This window comes from Prunus mume, linkage group LG1, assembly GCF_029339155.1.
Source record: "Prunus mume cultivar Tortuosa linkage group LG1, ASM2933915v1, whole genome shotgun sequence".
NCBI lineage: Eukaryota > Viridiplantae > Streptophyta > Magnoliopsida > Rosales > Rosaceae > Prunus > Prunus mume.
The window spans coordinates 26,389,422-26,404,958 of NC_142698.1; the positions used below are offsets into that span (position 1 = coordinate 26,389,422).

General features: G+C 35.5%; 1 protein-coding gene, 1 long non-coding RNA gene and 1 pseudogene across 2 annotated transcripts; 2 read left to right on the forward strand and 1 right to left on the reverse strand.

Moving 5' to 3' along the window:
• The first annotated feature begins 3,242 nt into the window (after nt 1-3,242).
• On the forward strand, nt 3,243-6,079 carry LOC148921456 (uncharacterized; annotated as a pseudogene).
• Nucleotides 6,080-7,008: 929 nt separating this feature from the next.
• Nucleotides 7,009-9,501, forward strand: LOC148921457 (uncharacterized). Its single transcript, XM_089044019.1, is given in 2 exon segments — nt 7,009-8,721; nt 8,723-9,501. Coding segments are annotated over 2 exon segments (1,893 nt in total). The 5' UTR covers nt 7,009-7,386; the 3' UTR covers nt 9,281-9,501.
• A 279-nt stretch (nt 9,502-9,780) lies between these two features.
• Nucleotides 9,781-11,840, reverse strand: LOC148921458 (uncharacterized). Its single transcript, XR_016123248.1, has 2 exons — nt 10,281-11,840; nt 9,781-10,103 (listed from the first exon to the last, which is right to left on the reverse strand). It is a non-coding gene; the product is annotated as an uncharacterized LOC148921458 (long non-coding RNA).
• Between the last annotated feature and the right edge of the window lie 3,697 nt (nt 11,841-15,537).

A 15,537-nucleotide genomic window follows, 5' to 3' on the forward strand; every position in this document is an offset into this window, starting at 1 on the left:
CTAATAGTTGGGGGTCTTCTTTTTATATCTTAAAAATAGTATAGCCGTTCGGCTATACGCAGGTTTAAAAAAATTTTAAAAACGTATAGCCGGTCGGCTATACTGTAGTCACACAGTGGGCTGCTCTGTAGAAAATAGTATAGCCGTACGGCTATACGTGATTTTTTTTTTTTCTAATTTTTCCAAAGTAGATATTAATCTTCCACTATATTATATTAAAATATCATATAGTGGAAGATTAATACATACTTTGGATATGTTGCAAATTAATATCTATAAGGTTGCTAATGCAACTAGGAGGGTCCTTTTTTATTATTCATTTTTTAATTAAATAGTATAGCCGGGCGGCTATACAGGATTTTTTAAATAAAAAAAAAGTAGAGCCGGCGGCTATACTTGTTTTTGACACGTGGCTTTAATCGATAGAGGTTCTTCTTTATATATATATAAGGAGTAAAGCCGAATGGCTATACTCTATGTTTTTTATTTTTTAAAAACATGTGTCGACATGTGGCTCCTAATGGTTGGGGGTCTTCTTTTTATATCTAAAAATAGTATAGCCGTTCGGCTATACGCAGTTTTTAAAAAATTTTAAAAACGTATAGCCGGTCGGCTATACTGTAGTCACACAGTGGGCTGGGCTGCTCTGTAGAAAATAGTATAGCCATGCGGCTATACGTGATTCTTTTTTTCTTTCTAATTTTTCCAAAGTAGATATTAATCTTCCACTATATGATATTTTAATATATTTTTATAACATATGATATTCTTATTCAATAATATGTGAGAATTATTTGTATAATATGTGAATTTTGTGTGTCTTACTGAAAAGTTTGTAGAAAATATGAGTATAAAACATTAGAAATACATACGTACATATACAATACGACTATTGTATGTTTTCTTTTTAAAGAAAACGTGAGACGTGTATAGAACACGAATGCAACGAGGAGGGTCCTTTTTATTATTAATTATTTAATTAAATAGTATAGCTGGGCAGCTATATCATGATTTTTTTATAAAAAAGTATCGCCAGGCTATACTTATTTTTGACATGTGGCTTTAATCAATAGAGGTTCTTCTGTTTTTTTTTCTTTTTTTAAACAATTTTTAAATTTTTTAAAAAGAAATATGTTGACACGTATGCGTCTAATGGTGGGGGTCATCTTTTTATATTAAAGTATAGCCGCTCGTCTATACCCCTTTTTTTTAATAAATAGAAAATATTATGGCCGTGCCGCTATACCTGAGAAGGAAAAGACACAGACGAAGAGGAAGAAGAAGGAAAAGAAAAGAAAAAAAGAGGCAGATGGGAGACTGAAACAGAAGAAGACGAAAAAAGAAAAAGATAAAAGATACAGAGAATGAGAGATGGAGACAGATGGGGAGAGATGCCTTTTTTTGTTTTGTCAAAGGCATGCGTGTTGGTGGCAAGATAAAGGTTTTTATTTTTATTTTTTACTTCTTATATATTATATATTACTTATAATAATATTTTATTTAGTATGTGTAAATATCAGTGGTTTGGTTTGGTTAAACTGTGGTTTTCAATATCCAGCACTGAGCCTCTCTCTTAAAACATTCTTGTATCCGCCAGTGACTCGCTTGTATGATGGTGGTCTTTTGGGATTTTTCGTGACAATAATTTGATGGTGGGGGTGGTTGATTAGGTGGAGGCTAAGTTGTGGAAACGGACTATTGTTTTTGGATATGTTGAAATTGGTGAAAATTGTGAAAATATCAAATTGATTTTTTTCAAAATTATAACTAAAACTTTGAATCCATCTTACTTTTACCACTAAATGCAAATTAGTTTTTATGAAAATGAAAACAAATAATTACCCAAAAACAGGGCACAAATTTTTTTGAGTGCCAATATGACCTAACATAAGGACATAGTTTTTCAAAAGAGCTGAGTTTGCCCCTCTGCTCTGTCTTGAAGGTGTCCACCACTTGTTTGAGAGAATGCCTGAGCGAACTTTCTGTGTTTGGCTACTATGTGCAGGTGCATTGTGCTTTTAAAAAAAATTGTGTGGCCAAAACAACGTCGTTTTAGACCATGCCTTTAAAAAAAGAAAAAAAAAGGGAATTTGCTTCAATACGATTTTTTATAATAATAAAAGTAGTACAGCCGTGCGGTTATACTACAGTTTTATTATTAAAAATCGTATAGCCGCACGGCTATACTATTTTGACACATGGCTAAATGGGCGCTTGCCACTGTCCTCTCTTGTTTATGTTTTATAAATAGTATAGCCGATCGGCTATACGCGGATATTTTATAATAAAATAGCATAGCCGCTCAGCTATACTAGTTTTGACACGTGGCTAAATGGGCGCCAGTGGTCCTTTTTTTAATAAACAGTATAGCCGCGCCACTATACCCGTATTTTTCAATAATAAAAATCTGTTACATTACAAACACTTGACAACACTGACTAAAGTAAAAACCATCAATAGCTTTCTCTCATTCAGCCACATTCAAGTAAGTTTATTTTTGTTCATTCCGAATGGAAGGAATAGCTACAACGCGTTTCACACTTGTATTTGCTTTGGTGATTATGTCGTTTTTGGCTATGGCGCAACACGTTGTTGAGGGTTCACATATGTCGTTCTCCCGAAGAGTCCAACTGCCATCCGGAAAATTGTGAAGCTTCATGTAAGGATGAACTCAAGGATGATTTCATGAGGTTTGAATGTGTGCCTATTGGTGAAGCAACTGTTTGTGTGTGTTTTAGCAAAAATTACTAGTAATTAACAATACTGATGTTGGCATTGCAAGTGTCTAATGATAATCCATGATGCATTTTTATATGATTGGTGTTGTCGCTTTCTTTATCTTTATTGTTTCACAAATCTTCTTCAATTGCGCCGCTCTCAAAAAGGCACACTAAACTTCCCAAGCTTACAGATTAAACATGAGAAATTTCACCAAAGATTGGCTCCATTTCCTTGAGCCAACTTTACATATTAAACATGACCTTAATGGCATTGCCTCTACCAGCACTCTGGTTTCAAATGCTTTTTCCTCTGACCTTTAAGGTTTTCCTGGGCAAATTCAACCACCATTACATCGCTTTTGGCTAGATTGTTCCAAACACATCTAGATTGGTCAAACACATTGACTTCAGGAATTATCCTGTGTATCTAATCCTAAACACATTTACTCATGCCTTCTTATTTCTTATGCATACATATCGTTATATCTTAGTTCATTAAATATAATAGAAGTGGCCACCACTATCTTGACAAAACTGAAATTAAACTGCAAATTTTGAAAGCTGAAATTAAACTGTGACATTGCTAATTAGAAAACTGAAATTAAACTGTAAATACGGATATCATCAAAAGAGAAAAGAAATACGGAAATTAGAAAACTGAACACTGAAGAAAATTAGAAAAGAACTAACTGATATATTCAATAATGAAAAAAAGAGAGAAAGAAGGGGGGCATGGTAAAAGTTTGCTTGTAAACTAGAGATTCTCCTATAAACTATAGGCAACAGGCCTTACTGAAAATAAATAACTGTTCAAATATATCTCAACACTAAACGATGAGGACGGAACTGTTTAGAAACAGGAAAGTTTTTGTGGAATTCATAATAACACTGACTTGAGCTTTCTCGAGGAAACCAGTTGGGGGAGGTTCGAGCGCCCTTTTACTCAGAGATGCTGAAGATGATGATACGGACTACAACTGCGGCTACTTCTTCTTCTTATTGCTGGAGCAGCAGAGGTATGAATTGTCTTCACTCTAACTCCACGTTTCTCGTTTTCGTCAACAATTACTTTGCTTTATTTCACTCTCAACCTTCGAAACCGATCAAATCTACAAGAACCCAACTAGAGCAGCAAAAAAGAGACTTGCCCAAAATCACAAATGTTGAGGATGCCTTCAATGTGTTCGATAGAATGCTTCAAATGCGCCCTCTGCCCTCTGTTGTCCGTTTCAATAAAATCTTGGGTCAAGTTGCAAAATTGAAACATTACTCGGCCGTCATCTCATTGCATAACCAAATGGGTGTGTCGAGAATTGGACATAATGTTTATACCCTAACCATTCTCATAAATTGTTATTGTCATCTAAACCAAATGGGGTTTAGTTTATCTGTATTGGGAAAATTCTTCAAACTTGGTCTTGAACCAGATGTCTTTACCTTCACCACTCTAATCAACGGCTTTCTTCTCGAGAATAGAGTGGCGGAGGCGGCTGGAATTTTCAACAAAATGATGAGGGAAGGTAATTGTCAGCCTAATGTGGTTACTTTTGGCACAATAATAAGGGGCTTTTGCATGAAAGGTAACAATAGGGCTGCTATTCAGTTGCTTAGGAAGATGGAGGAAGGAGCTTGCAAGCCTGACCTAGTTGTCTATAGCACAATCATCGACAGTCTTTGTAAGGATACACTAGTTGATGATGCATTAAACCTCTTCTCAGAAATGATTTGCAAGGGTATTGCTCCAAATGTCATTACCTACAACTCTTTGATGAATGGAGTTTGCAAATTAGGCGAGTGGAAAGAAGCTGCAAGGTTGTTGAATGAAATGGGAGTAAAAATATCTATCCAAATGTTCACACGTTTAGTGTCTTGATAGACACACTTTGTAAGGAGGGGATGGTTGGGGAAGCAGAAGGCGTGGTCGAAATGATGATTGAAAGAGATATTGAACCTAATACTGTTACATACACTTCACTTATGGATGGTTTCTGTTTGCGAGGAGAAATGAGCAAGGCTAGAAAAGTTTTTAAACTAATGCTTAGCAAGGGCTCGATGGTTAACGTTGTTAGTTACAACACATTGATAAATGGATATTGTAAGCATAAGATGATGGATGAGGCCATGATGCTACTTCGGGAAATGACTTGTAAGGGACTGGTTCCAGATATCGTTACTTATAACACTCTTGTCGACGGTTGTTGCAAAGTGGGGAAATTAGATGATGCACAACAGTTGTTCTCAGAGATGCAAGCTTGTGGCCAACTTCCAATTGTTCAAACTTATGCTATTCTACTGGATGGCCTGTGTAAAAACCGACAACTTTCTACAGCAATCCAACTGTTTAAAGAGATGGAAGGCAAGAAGTTGGATGCAGATATTGTGATTTACAATATTCTTATTGAAGGTTTGTGCCTAGCTGGGAAAATTGAATCTGCGAGGGTTCTCTTTCGTGGGTTATCATCAAAAGGACTCCGACCAAATGTGAGGACATATACCATAATGATTAATGGACTCTGTATTGGGGGCCGAACAAGTGAAGCAGAAAAGCTGCTTACTGAAATGGAAGAGAAAGGTTGTCCTCCAGATGATTGTACGTATAACATAATTATTCGAGGGTTTATCAATAACAATGAGACAGTAAGGTTGACAGGACTTATTCAACAAATGGTGGAGAAGGGTTTCTCAGCAGATGCATGGACTACAGAATTGATAGTTGATTTATTATCCAAAGGTAAAGTAGATCTCGCATTGTTGCCATTGAAGAAAAGAGAATTGTGAAGTTAACTGTCCTCTTTGAAAGTTGAAACAGATCATCTGATTATCATGGCAAACATTGAAATTGCAATTGGGAAGAATAATTGTCCATAAATTCCAGTTCGAATTAGCTCAACAGCCTGAAATATTGCATAAGACTGTCGCAGATGCAGTGACACAACAGGAGCAGCAATTGAAAGATATGGAGGAGGATATGCAGTCCTTTGTATCTACCAAGGCAGATGTGCTCTATACAACCTAATTATTTGGCATGCTTTGGAAGGCTACTGAAGAACTTTGAAGAAGACTGGGAAAGCTTAATAACATGTATGGTTCTAGTATTAAAGCTCTGGATGGCATACTTGGGGACCTTAAAAGAAATTCTCAGATAACTTTTTGTCATCTAAATTCAGAAGTTTCTAGCGATTCTTCTGCTCTGGTAGATGGAATCATGGAAGTATTAGTTTACTGCTTTTTCAGTCTTCACGTTTCTTCTTGCTGTCTCTGTATTTGACTTTATTTCATTTGATTTCAAAGGAATCGCTTCAGAAGCTGATGCATTACTCTCAAAGTAGGCTCGTAATATATTGTTGCTTTCATGGTTACTTGTTTTATTGTGGGAGCAAAAATTAAGACCCAAGTAACAAAGGCCTAAATTTTAGGGAGTTAAGGGAATCAAATAACATGATATCCACTACCATAGAATATGGAGAAAAATAAGAGATATGGGATTTGCAGTCCTAGGGTTCATTACCTATAAAAGGCCAATTAATCCCCCAGCAAAAAACAAAGGGTGGTATAATTGATTCTACTGCAATATTCATGAACGAGCACTGACTTGAGCGTTGGAGTTTTTTCTTGCAGGTACCCCCTTCCTCCCTCATTGGCGGCAAGGGAAGGGTGTCCGGTTTCTCAACATGGAATACAAAATCACTTGTTAAAAGACCCGAAATATCAGTTTCTTCAAATGTAAAATTCAATCATGACTTTTTGGTGTAAAAAATTTGGTCTTCAATTTTGTATAGGCCCATGCTGGAGCCAATTTCTAAAGTTACAGCAGACTTCTTCAACACTCTGGCATGCATGCATTAAAGCCCATTTATTAAATTATATTTGTTCTAGAAAACAATGATACATAATATTAGAAGAATTATATCTTAAATTCAAGTTTATTTCTTTTGTCTAATAATATACTAGCCTCTCTGCGCCTGCGAGATGCTTTTTTTTTCTTCTATATTTTAAATTTATTTTAGAATTAAAAAAGATAATGGGTAGTTATGTTCCATAAAAATATGATCTATTATCTGATTTTTCTTTTAATTTTAAATTTTTTAATATGAAAAAGTGTGAATTTACTATATTTTCCTCATTTCATTAATAAATTCAATTCTTAATGTTTGCATTTTGAATCATTTCAATTCTTAATGTTTGTATTTTCTGGCATTTTGAATATTTCACAATTCTCTGTCTTTTGCTTTATATCTTGTCTAAATGGGTGCAGTGGGTCCCTTTTTGTAATAAACAGTATGGCGCGCCACTATACTCGTATTTTTCAATAATAAAAACCTGTTACATTACAAACACTTGACAACACTGACAAAACTGAAATTAAACTTTAAATTTTGAAAGCTGAAATTAAACTGTAACATTAATAATTAGAAAACTGAAATTAAACTGTAAATACGGAAATTATCAAAAGAGAAAAGAAAATTTAGAAAAGAACTAACTGATATATTCAATAATGAAAAAAAAAGAAAGAAGGGGATTCTCCTATTTATATTCAATAACTGTTAAAATAAATCTTAACACAAAACGATGAGGTACGGAACTTTTTATCCAAGTTTAGAAAAAGGACTTGAGCTTTCTCGAGGAAACCAGTTGGAGGGAGGTTTGAGCGCCGTTTTACTCAGAGATGCTGAAGATGATGATACGGACTACAACTGCTGCTACTTCTTCTTCTTCTTATTGCTGGAGCAGCAGAGGTATGAATTGTCTTCACTCTAACTCCACTTTTCTCGTTTTCGTCAACAATTACTTTGCTTTCTTTCACTCTCAACCTTCGAAACCGATCAAATCTACGAGAACCCAACTAGAGCAGCCAAAAAGAGACTTACCCAAAATCACAAATGTTGAGGATGCCTTCAATGTGTTCGATAGAATGCTTCAAATGCGCCCTCTGCCTTCTGTTGTCCGTTTCAATAAAATCTTGGGTCAAGTTGCAAAATTGAAACATTACTCGGCCGTCATCTCATTGTATAACCAAATGGGTGTGTCGAGAGTTGGACATGATGTTTGTACCCTAACCATTCTCATAAATTCTTATTGTCATCTAAACCAAATGGGGTTTAGTTTATCTGTATTGGGAAAATTCTTCAAACTTGGTCTTGAACCAGATGTCTTTACCTTCACCACTCTGATCAACGGCTTTCTTATCAAGAATAGAGTGGCGGAGGCGGCAGGAATTTTCAACAAAATGATGAGGGGAGGTAATTGTCAGCCTGATGCTGTTACTTATGGCACGCTAGTAAAGGCCTTTTGCATGAAAGGTAACAATAGGGCTGCTATTCAGTTGCTTAGGAAGATGGAGGAAGGAGCTTGCAAGCCTAACCTAGTTGTCTATAGCACAATCATCGACAGTCTTTGCAAGGGTACACTAGTTGATGATGCATTAAACCTCTTCTCAGAAATGATTTGCAGGGGTATTGCTCCAAATGTCATTACCTATAACTCTTTGATGAATGGAGTTTGCAAATTAGGCGAGTGGAAAGAAGCTGCAAGGTTGTTGAATGAAATGGTGAGTAAAAATATCTATCCAAATGTTCGCACATTTAGTGTCTTAATAGACACACTTTGTAAGGAGGGGATGGTTGGGGAAGCAGAAGGCGTGGTCGAAATGATGATTGAAAGAGATATTGAACCTAATACCGTTACATACACTTCACTTATGGATGGTTTCTGTTTGCGAGGAGAAATGGGCAAGGCGAAAAAGATTTTTGGACTAATGCTTAGCAAGGGCTCGATGGTTAATGTTGTTAGTTACAGCACATTGATAAATGGATATTGTAAGCATAAAATGATGGATGAGGCCATGACGCTTCTTCGGGAAATGTCTCGTAAGGGACTAGTTCCAAATACTGTTACTTATAACACTCTTGTGGATGGTTGTTGCAAAGTGGGGAAATTAGGTGATGCACAAAAGTTGTTCTCTGAGATGCAAGCTTGTGGCCAACTTCCAAATGTTCAAACATTATGCTATTCTACTGGATGGCCTGTGTAAAAACCGAAAACTTTCTACCGCAATCCAACTGTTTAAAGAGATGGAAGGCAAGAAGTTGGATGTAAATATTGTGATTTACACTATTCTTATTGAAGGTTTGTGCATAGCTGAAAAAATTGAATCTGCAAGGGAACTCTTTTGTGGTTTATCATCAAGAGGGCTTCAACCGGATGTAAGGACATATACCATAATGATTAATGGACTCTGTATTGGGGGCCGAACAAGTGAAGCAGAAAAGCTGCTTACTGAAATGGAAGAGAAAGGTTGTCCTCCAAATGATTGTACGTATAACGTAATTATTCGAGGGTTTATCAATAACAATGAGACAGTAAGGGTGAGAGGACTTATTCAACAAATGGTGGAGAAGGGTTTCTCGGCAGATGCATGGACTACAGAATTGATAGTTGATCTATTGGGTAAAGATAAAGTAGATCCTGCATTGTTGCCATTGATGCAAATAAAGAATTATGAGCTGAATTTGCCTCAGTTAAAGTTGAACAGATCTTCTGACCATCCCAATAAACATTGAAGCTCTTCCACCTCTGGCAACCATGGATGTGTTATATCTGTTATCTCTTAATCCATCATGTGACAATGTCGAGTAGTAGATATAACTTTTCCGATAATCGTAACATCTTTGAAACAATTGGCTTTTTTTTTTTTTTTTTTGTACGCGGTCTTTTTTAGTTTCTTTCACACAAACATTGTGCAATTGACTGACTCTGCATGTTTTTGTTATTTTGCGGTATACAGACTTGGTTATATAAAGACATCATTGGGGGATATCCTGTGATCATGATAGAGAAATTTCAATGTTACGCTTTTAAGACTGTTAAACTTATTAGAGAGAAGCAGGGTATTTGGACTGATATAATCAGATTTTTCAGCTGACCAAGACTTTGCAGTTTCTGCAAAAACCAACCAGCCTTTGATTAAGGGGCCTTCTACAACTTCTTGCAATTTATTTGATTTGTAATAATTTTGTGATGGACATGATGAGAGCAACGTTCGGAAATTCTAGCATCGTGCTTGCAGCTTGTGAAATGCAAATTTATTTGATAGTTCTTGTGGATCATGGGGGGAAAACATATTTAAGAAATATCAAACACAACTAATCATGAATACAATTTTGGCTCAATAACTTGAGCAACTCAATACTGTAGTGGCCTTTCTTCAACCTGTTGATTTCTTATTTGCTCAGGTGTTCCTTGCTCCGGTGTTCCTCGGTCTTCATCATTGCCTGCCTGCAAACTGATTCATCATAACTTCTCCAAATTTACCCAACATCTGTGGGTTCATTGGTGCTCCTTGTGGTGGTAGGCCATTAGGCATATTGGCCCCACCGTTTTGTCCTAAGATGCACAAAAATATGTGTCACAATACCAAACATTACTGAGAAAAATGTGGACGGAAACTAAACTGTAACGTGATAAGTTGAATGACATGCGCGGTCTAGTTAAAAATAACGTGTTACAAAAGCTATGCAAATACACATGCAATTTAATAGAGATTATAGGTTGTGTGCTGACCTGCATTGGTTGCTGCTGTGGCAGCTGCTCTTCTCCTTTTACTTTGGCTCATAGCACAGACAAAGATCACCACAATAACCCAGAAAACAAAGAAAACCGGAATTGCAATTCCAAGAATTAACCGAGTCTCCCTTTCATCTCTCCCTCTGCAACTCAAGTCCCTCTTTTCTTTCGCATCTCTCCCTCTATTTCTCTCTCTTCTAACCGAGTCTCCCTTTCATCTCTCCCTCTCTTCCCCTGGAACTCAAATCCCCTTTCTTTCTCTCTCTTCTCAGCTAGTCTCCCTTTCAGCTCTTCCTTTCTTCCCCTGGAGCTCAAATCCCTTTTTCTTTTCATCTCTTCCTCTCTTCCCCTCGAACTCAAATCCCCTTTCTTTCTCTCTCCTCTCACTGATGCTCTCTCTCTTTTTGCGTCGTCAATATTGGAGCCACACCTCAAATATTTATTTCGTTTCATGTGTAATGCTATTTTCTTTGAAGAGGGTTAAAAATTCTCCTTTTCTTCATTTTTAGTATTGCGTTATGATTGGTTAAATTATTCTTTGAATTTCTTCTGTGATATATGGTTTAATCGTTGGTGATCCTTAGCGGTTAACATGGAGTTAATTTCAACCTTCAGATTCTAACAATCGTAGCCCCCAAAAAAGCCCCAAAAGCACACCAAGTATTAACCTACTGCATGCAATTTAGCCACAAAGCCAAGCCTCCTGCTCTAATCCTTCTGCCTGGCCTGTTAGTCGAACCATCAAGCCTGAATCTAAACAGGGCTTCTTGGAACCAACAACATGAGCAGTAGAACTCATTTGATAACACTCTCAGCCAAATGTTTTGGTCTCATTTTGAATTGATTAATCATCTTTGCACCAAAATGAGAAGTTCGAGTTTTATTCATTGACCTTTAGATTATCTAAACTTTTATCTTAATTGTACTAATATATGCAATTTGAAATGATTTTAGATGACCTATCAGTTGTTAAGGATTAATGTCAAAAGGAAACTGTATTTTGTTTACAATGGAAAGTTCTCACACTAGGATATCCGGCAAGGTTAGCAAATAGAAGCAAAAAATACAAATATTGAGAAAATCTAATTGAAGACTATGACAAGAAAAAATGGAAAAAAAAAAAAAGGAACTGATCTATCTTCATTCTTTGGGCACACAAGATCAATCAGAGAAGGGGTGTTGTTTTACAAAAGATTAGTAAAATAAATAATAATAAAAAAACTCAGTCCAGCCCCCTTTTCTCCTATTTCCCTTCCTCCAAAAACTTCGATGCACATCCCCACCCCTTCCGCCACCACCTCCCCATTTCATACTGTAGATCACCACTCATATCCCCTAACCACCTCATCTCCCAAATCCCAGATCCAAACTCTCTCTCTCTCTCTCTCCAGCTACAGTCCCAATCTTTATATCCTAGCTTTACAACCCACACCAGATTCGAGCCCCACCTCCGTCAGTCTCCCCAATGCCTTATCTATCTCTCTTTGCAACCCCCACGACCACACATTCTGAGATGACGAAGACAACGGCTATGAAGATGATGGTGACAACGACGATCACATTTCCCAATACAATCACAGACAAATCTGGGATTGGTTGTTAATCACATACATGAATTTTTAGAATAATTGTGGTTAATTAAATCTGGGTGGGGGAAGAAATCTAGGGTTGAAGAAATTTGGGGGAAAGAAATTGGGAGGAAGGGAGAAGAAATCAGGAGAGAGAATCTAGGTAGGTTTTTAATTTTAATTTTTTAATTTTTAATTTAATATGTTTAATTTATTACAATAATTTTAATTTTAATTTTTTTATTAATTTTTTGTCCACCTGTAAGTCCACCTAATTAAAAAAATAGAACTCACATTTGCCACGTAGCAGATAGCGGATTTCTGATGGACTCGCTAACGGAGCGATTGTAGGTTTTCCGCGACGTTGAGTATGTCTAAATGTCCTCAAAATCGGGTATGGACTAGTAAATGACCTTATAGGTTGGGTTTACTGTAGTTTACCCAATAAAAAAGAAGTAATTTTTATCGTTCACAGCCAAAATTTAGCCTATAAATTCATAAATGCCAGTTTTTATAAAAGCTTTTAATATAGTTAAAATCGTACTTAAATAGACACAAATACCTTCAAAATTAAAAATTAAATAAACCTATAAATATTGTGCAATTCCACCATGACAACCCACCAAGTTGCATCAACCACAAAAGAACATAAAGAAGAATATTGGAGGATCTTCCGATGGCATTAACAATATCGCAGATGCAAAAGCATCACCACTCGCTGAAGCCCAAGAGTATCCATACCAATCCCTGAATGCTGAATGAATTTAGAATAAATAAATTAAAATTTGATTTTTTCAGTTTGCACGCATGTCTACATATTACATGCACGCCCTAAAAGAGGTTTGACATAACCTCAAAGTAGGTATGAGATGACTCGACCACAAGAGATCAAAACGTTGGAAGCAAATTTCAAATCAATCGTACTTTATTAATTATATACAGTCTACGCGTGCAAGCAATTTTGGGTTTTCTTTCTTTTCGGAAGATCAATCCATCTCTCAAGGGTTCTCAGATTGTTTCAAAATCTCCCCAACAAACAATTTACGTTAACTTTAGGGTATTTGAGTCTATTCATTTGAGTTTTTTTATTATATTTGTAAGTTTTTGGAAAAAACTGAAATTTACAATAAAAATTGTTCTTTCTAAGTCATCCTATTTCTTTGACTCTCAAACCTTAATTCATGTAATCTTGTCTTATAGATCTTGGCAAAAACAAAAGAAAAAGAAAATCTTGTTATATAAATCTTGCCCAAATTTTTTTATGTCATATGAATTTCAATTTTCACTTAAATTATTAAAGAATATTTTTTTTGAAAAAATAGTCTGATCTATTATAATTCAACGGAGCACCAAACACAAAATGCCTTATAATATTATGGTTAAACAGTCAATACTCTCCGAAAAGAAATTAGTCAGATGCAGTCAAACGTACCAAACTCACGCTTTGTGTGATTTTGCTCTCTAAGTTAGATATTGTACGCAAATTTTGGAATTTAAAGACATAATTGTAATAACTAAAAAATTAGGTGAAACCTTAAGGATGTGTTTGGTTCTATTTAAAAATTTATGGATTAAGAATTAACTTATCTTGCCATTACTCGAAAAAGCATTGCATATGTTTGTAATGTGAATTTCAGTCACATTACCACAGGGAGGAACAATGAGGTCGGTCGGTAGCCTCCAGGGGTTCCAAATTTGATCATAGTCCATTTATTTTGAGGATAAGCTCCTTTTTAGTTTTACGGAGTCAATTTTATTCCAAAAAATATATATAATGAAATTCATCACATTATGAAAGACGCACTCAGCAAGGTTAAGGTTCAAAATTTTAAGGCTGCTTAATTATTTAATTGAAAATCAAGCAAATTTTGGGCTTATCCACTTTTTTTAGAATCGCATAAATGGACTTTTACTGTTTCAGGCCTAATTTGCATACTCTGAGTTCAAAAGTCAGCCTAACACTGACAAAATTATGGGAGGGTATTCAAGACTTGTGTTCTTGACTTTTAGACTAAAGGTCAAGGATTGTCTTAATAAATTAAAAGTTTTGCTAATTCCACCGCAAATAAATGAATTCAAATCCCACAATGATGAGGTGGGTGGGAAAATAAGATACGTGAGTGAAAATAGCAGCACTCTAAATAAATCGCTAAACACAATTTTTTTTGGATGCTTAATTCCATGCCAAAATCCAGGCATTTTGCACAGCCCTATAAGACGAGAGTTGAAAAAGAAACGTGAGAATGAGATCATATGCTGGCAATTGGCATATATATGTAGATTTTCATGTCTTATTCAAATCTCCGTTTGTTTTTGTTTTTCTGCTTTGGCCAATTGTGTATTGCCACGTCCCTCCCTTCTCTAGATATTTTATGTTATTAGTTTTTTGGGTTTTTGTTTTGTGTGTGTGACTTTGGTGGGTTTAAGAAAGTTCAGCAAATAGACGGCAGGTTTACATTTGCCAACCGATGGAAGCACCTCCACTGCTGCACTCTCCGTGGCCTTCCCACTTGCCAATTGCCCCCACAAAGACTTTCTTTCCCTTCTTTTTTAATAAATAAGCAATCTTTTTTTCTTTTGTAAGAATTGACATTGAAACCAGTGATTAATGCGAAACGATGCCTCGTAAATTTTTCATTCATCAACGGTTAGAAATTATTTACACAATTTATGAAGGATGATGGATTATACATAACACACATTTCAAGATGAAAGACAACATACAGTTAATTCAAATTATTTATTTACAAATTAAGATAAAAAGAAGGAACCACAAACTCATAAGTGTTAAGCTCAAGCTCCTAATTACGAGCAAATCACACTTTTCCTTGTCGAGAGTATAGAACACTTAAATTTATCTAATACGTGTAATTTACGTGATAATGATAACTTTTCATATTGTTTAAACTTGGATTTTGTTCAACATCAACATGTCCCACATAAGAAGATATAACCCCGTCTTCCATGGCGGCAATTGAACCTGTTTTTTTTGGGTGACAAGCAAATGAAACTTGTTGATGCTGAAGAGGTCTACCCGTTATTTTGACTTTTTTTCCTTCTATGGCTACAGATTATTTGATTTTTTTTTTCTAATTTGTTTATGTTATTAATAATTGAAGAAACATGCTTGCATTATTCCATACCTTCTCCCATTTTAGATAGAATAAGAGTAATTTCGTTTGGAATGAATTGAGAAAGTTGTAATTTAACTAATAAAAATAAAAATAGAAGGCTTAAATTGAATACAAATTTATAAATAAACCCAATCTTAGACATGATTTATAATAAAACTCAAACACTATTTAAACATAGAAACACACCCAAAATCAACCTCAAAGTCAACAATTGTATATTTTTTGGGTGTGTTTACGTGGGTGAATTGGAGTTTGGACCATGGAGCGAGGAAGCCACCACCACTGTAGTGGGAACCCATTAGGAAATTTACAACATTTTGACATCAAGTAAGATGGCATTGGCAAATGCAATACTTCACAATCGGTGACCATATTTCTTTGGTTTTTTCCCACCTAAAAATAGGGTCACTAGTTTTTAAAAAATAAAAAATTAATGACATCAATTTCCATTTCTTGTTAGATCTACTTTATGGTATGATTATTTTAAAAAGTCGAGCACTTCTCGTCCATAATTAGACATTAGGTATACACCTACATGTGTATAATTTTAGG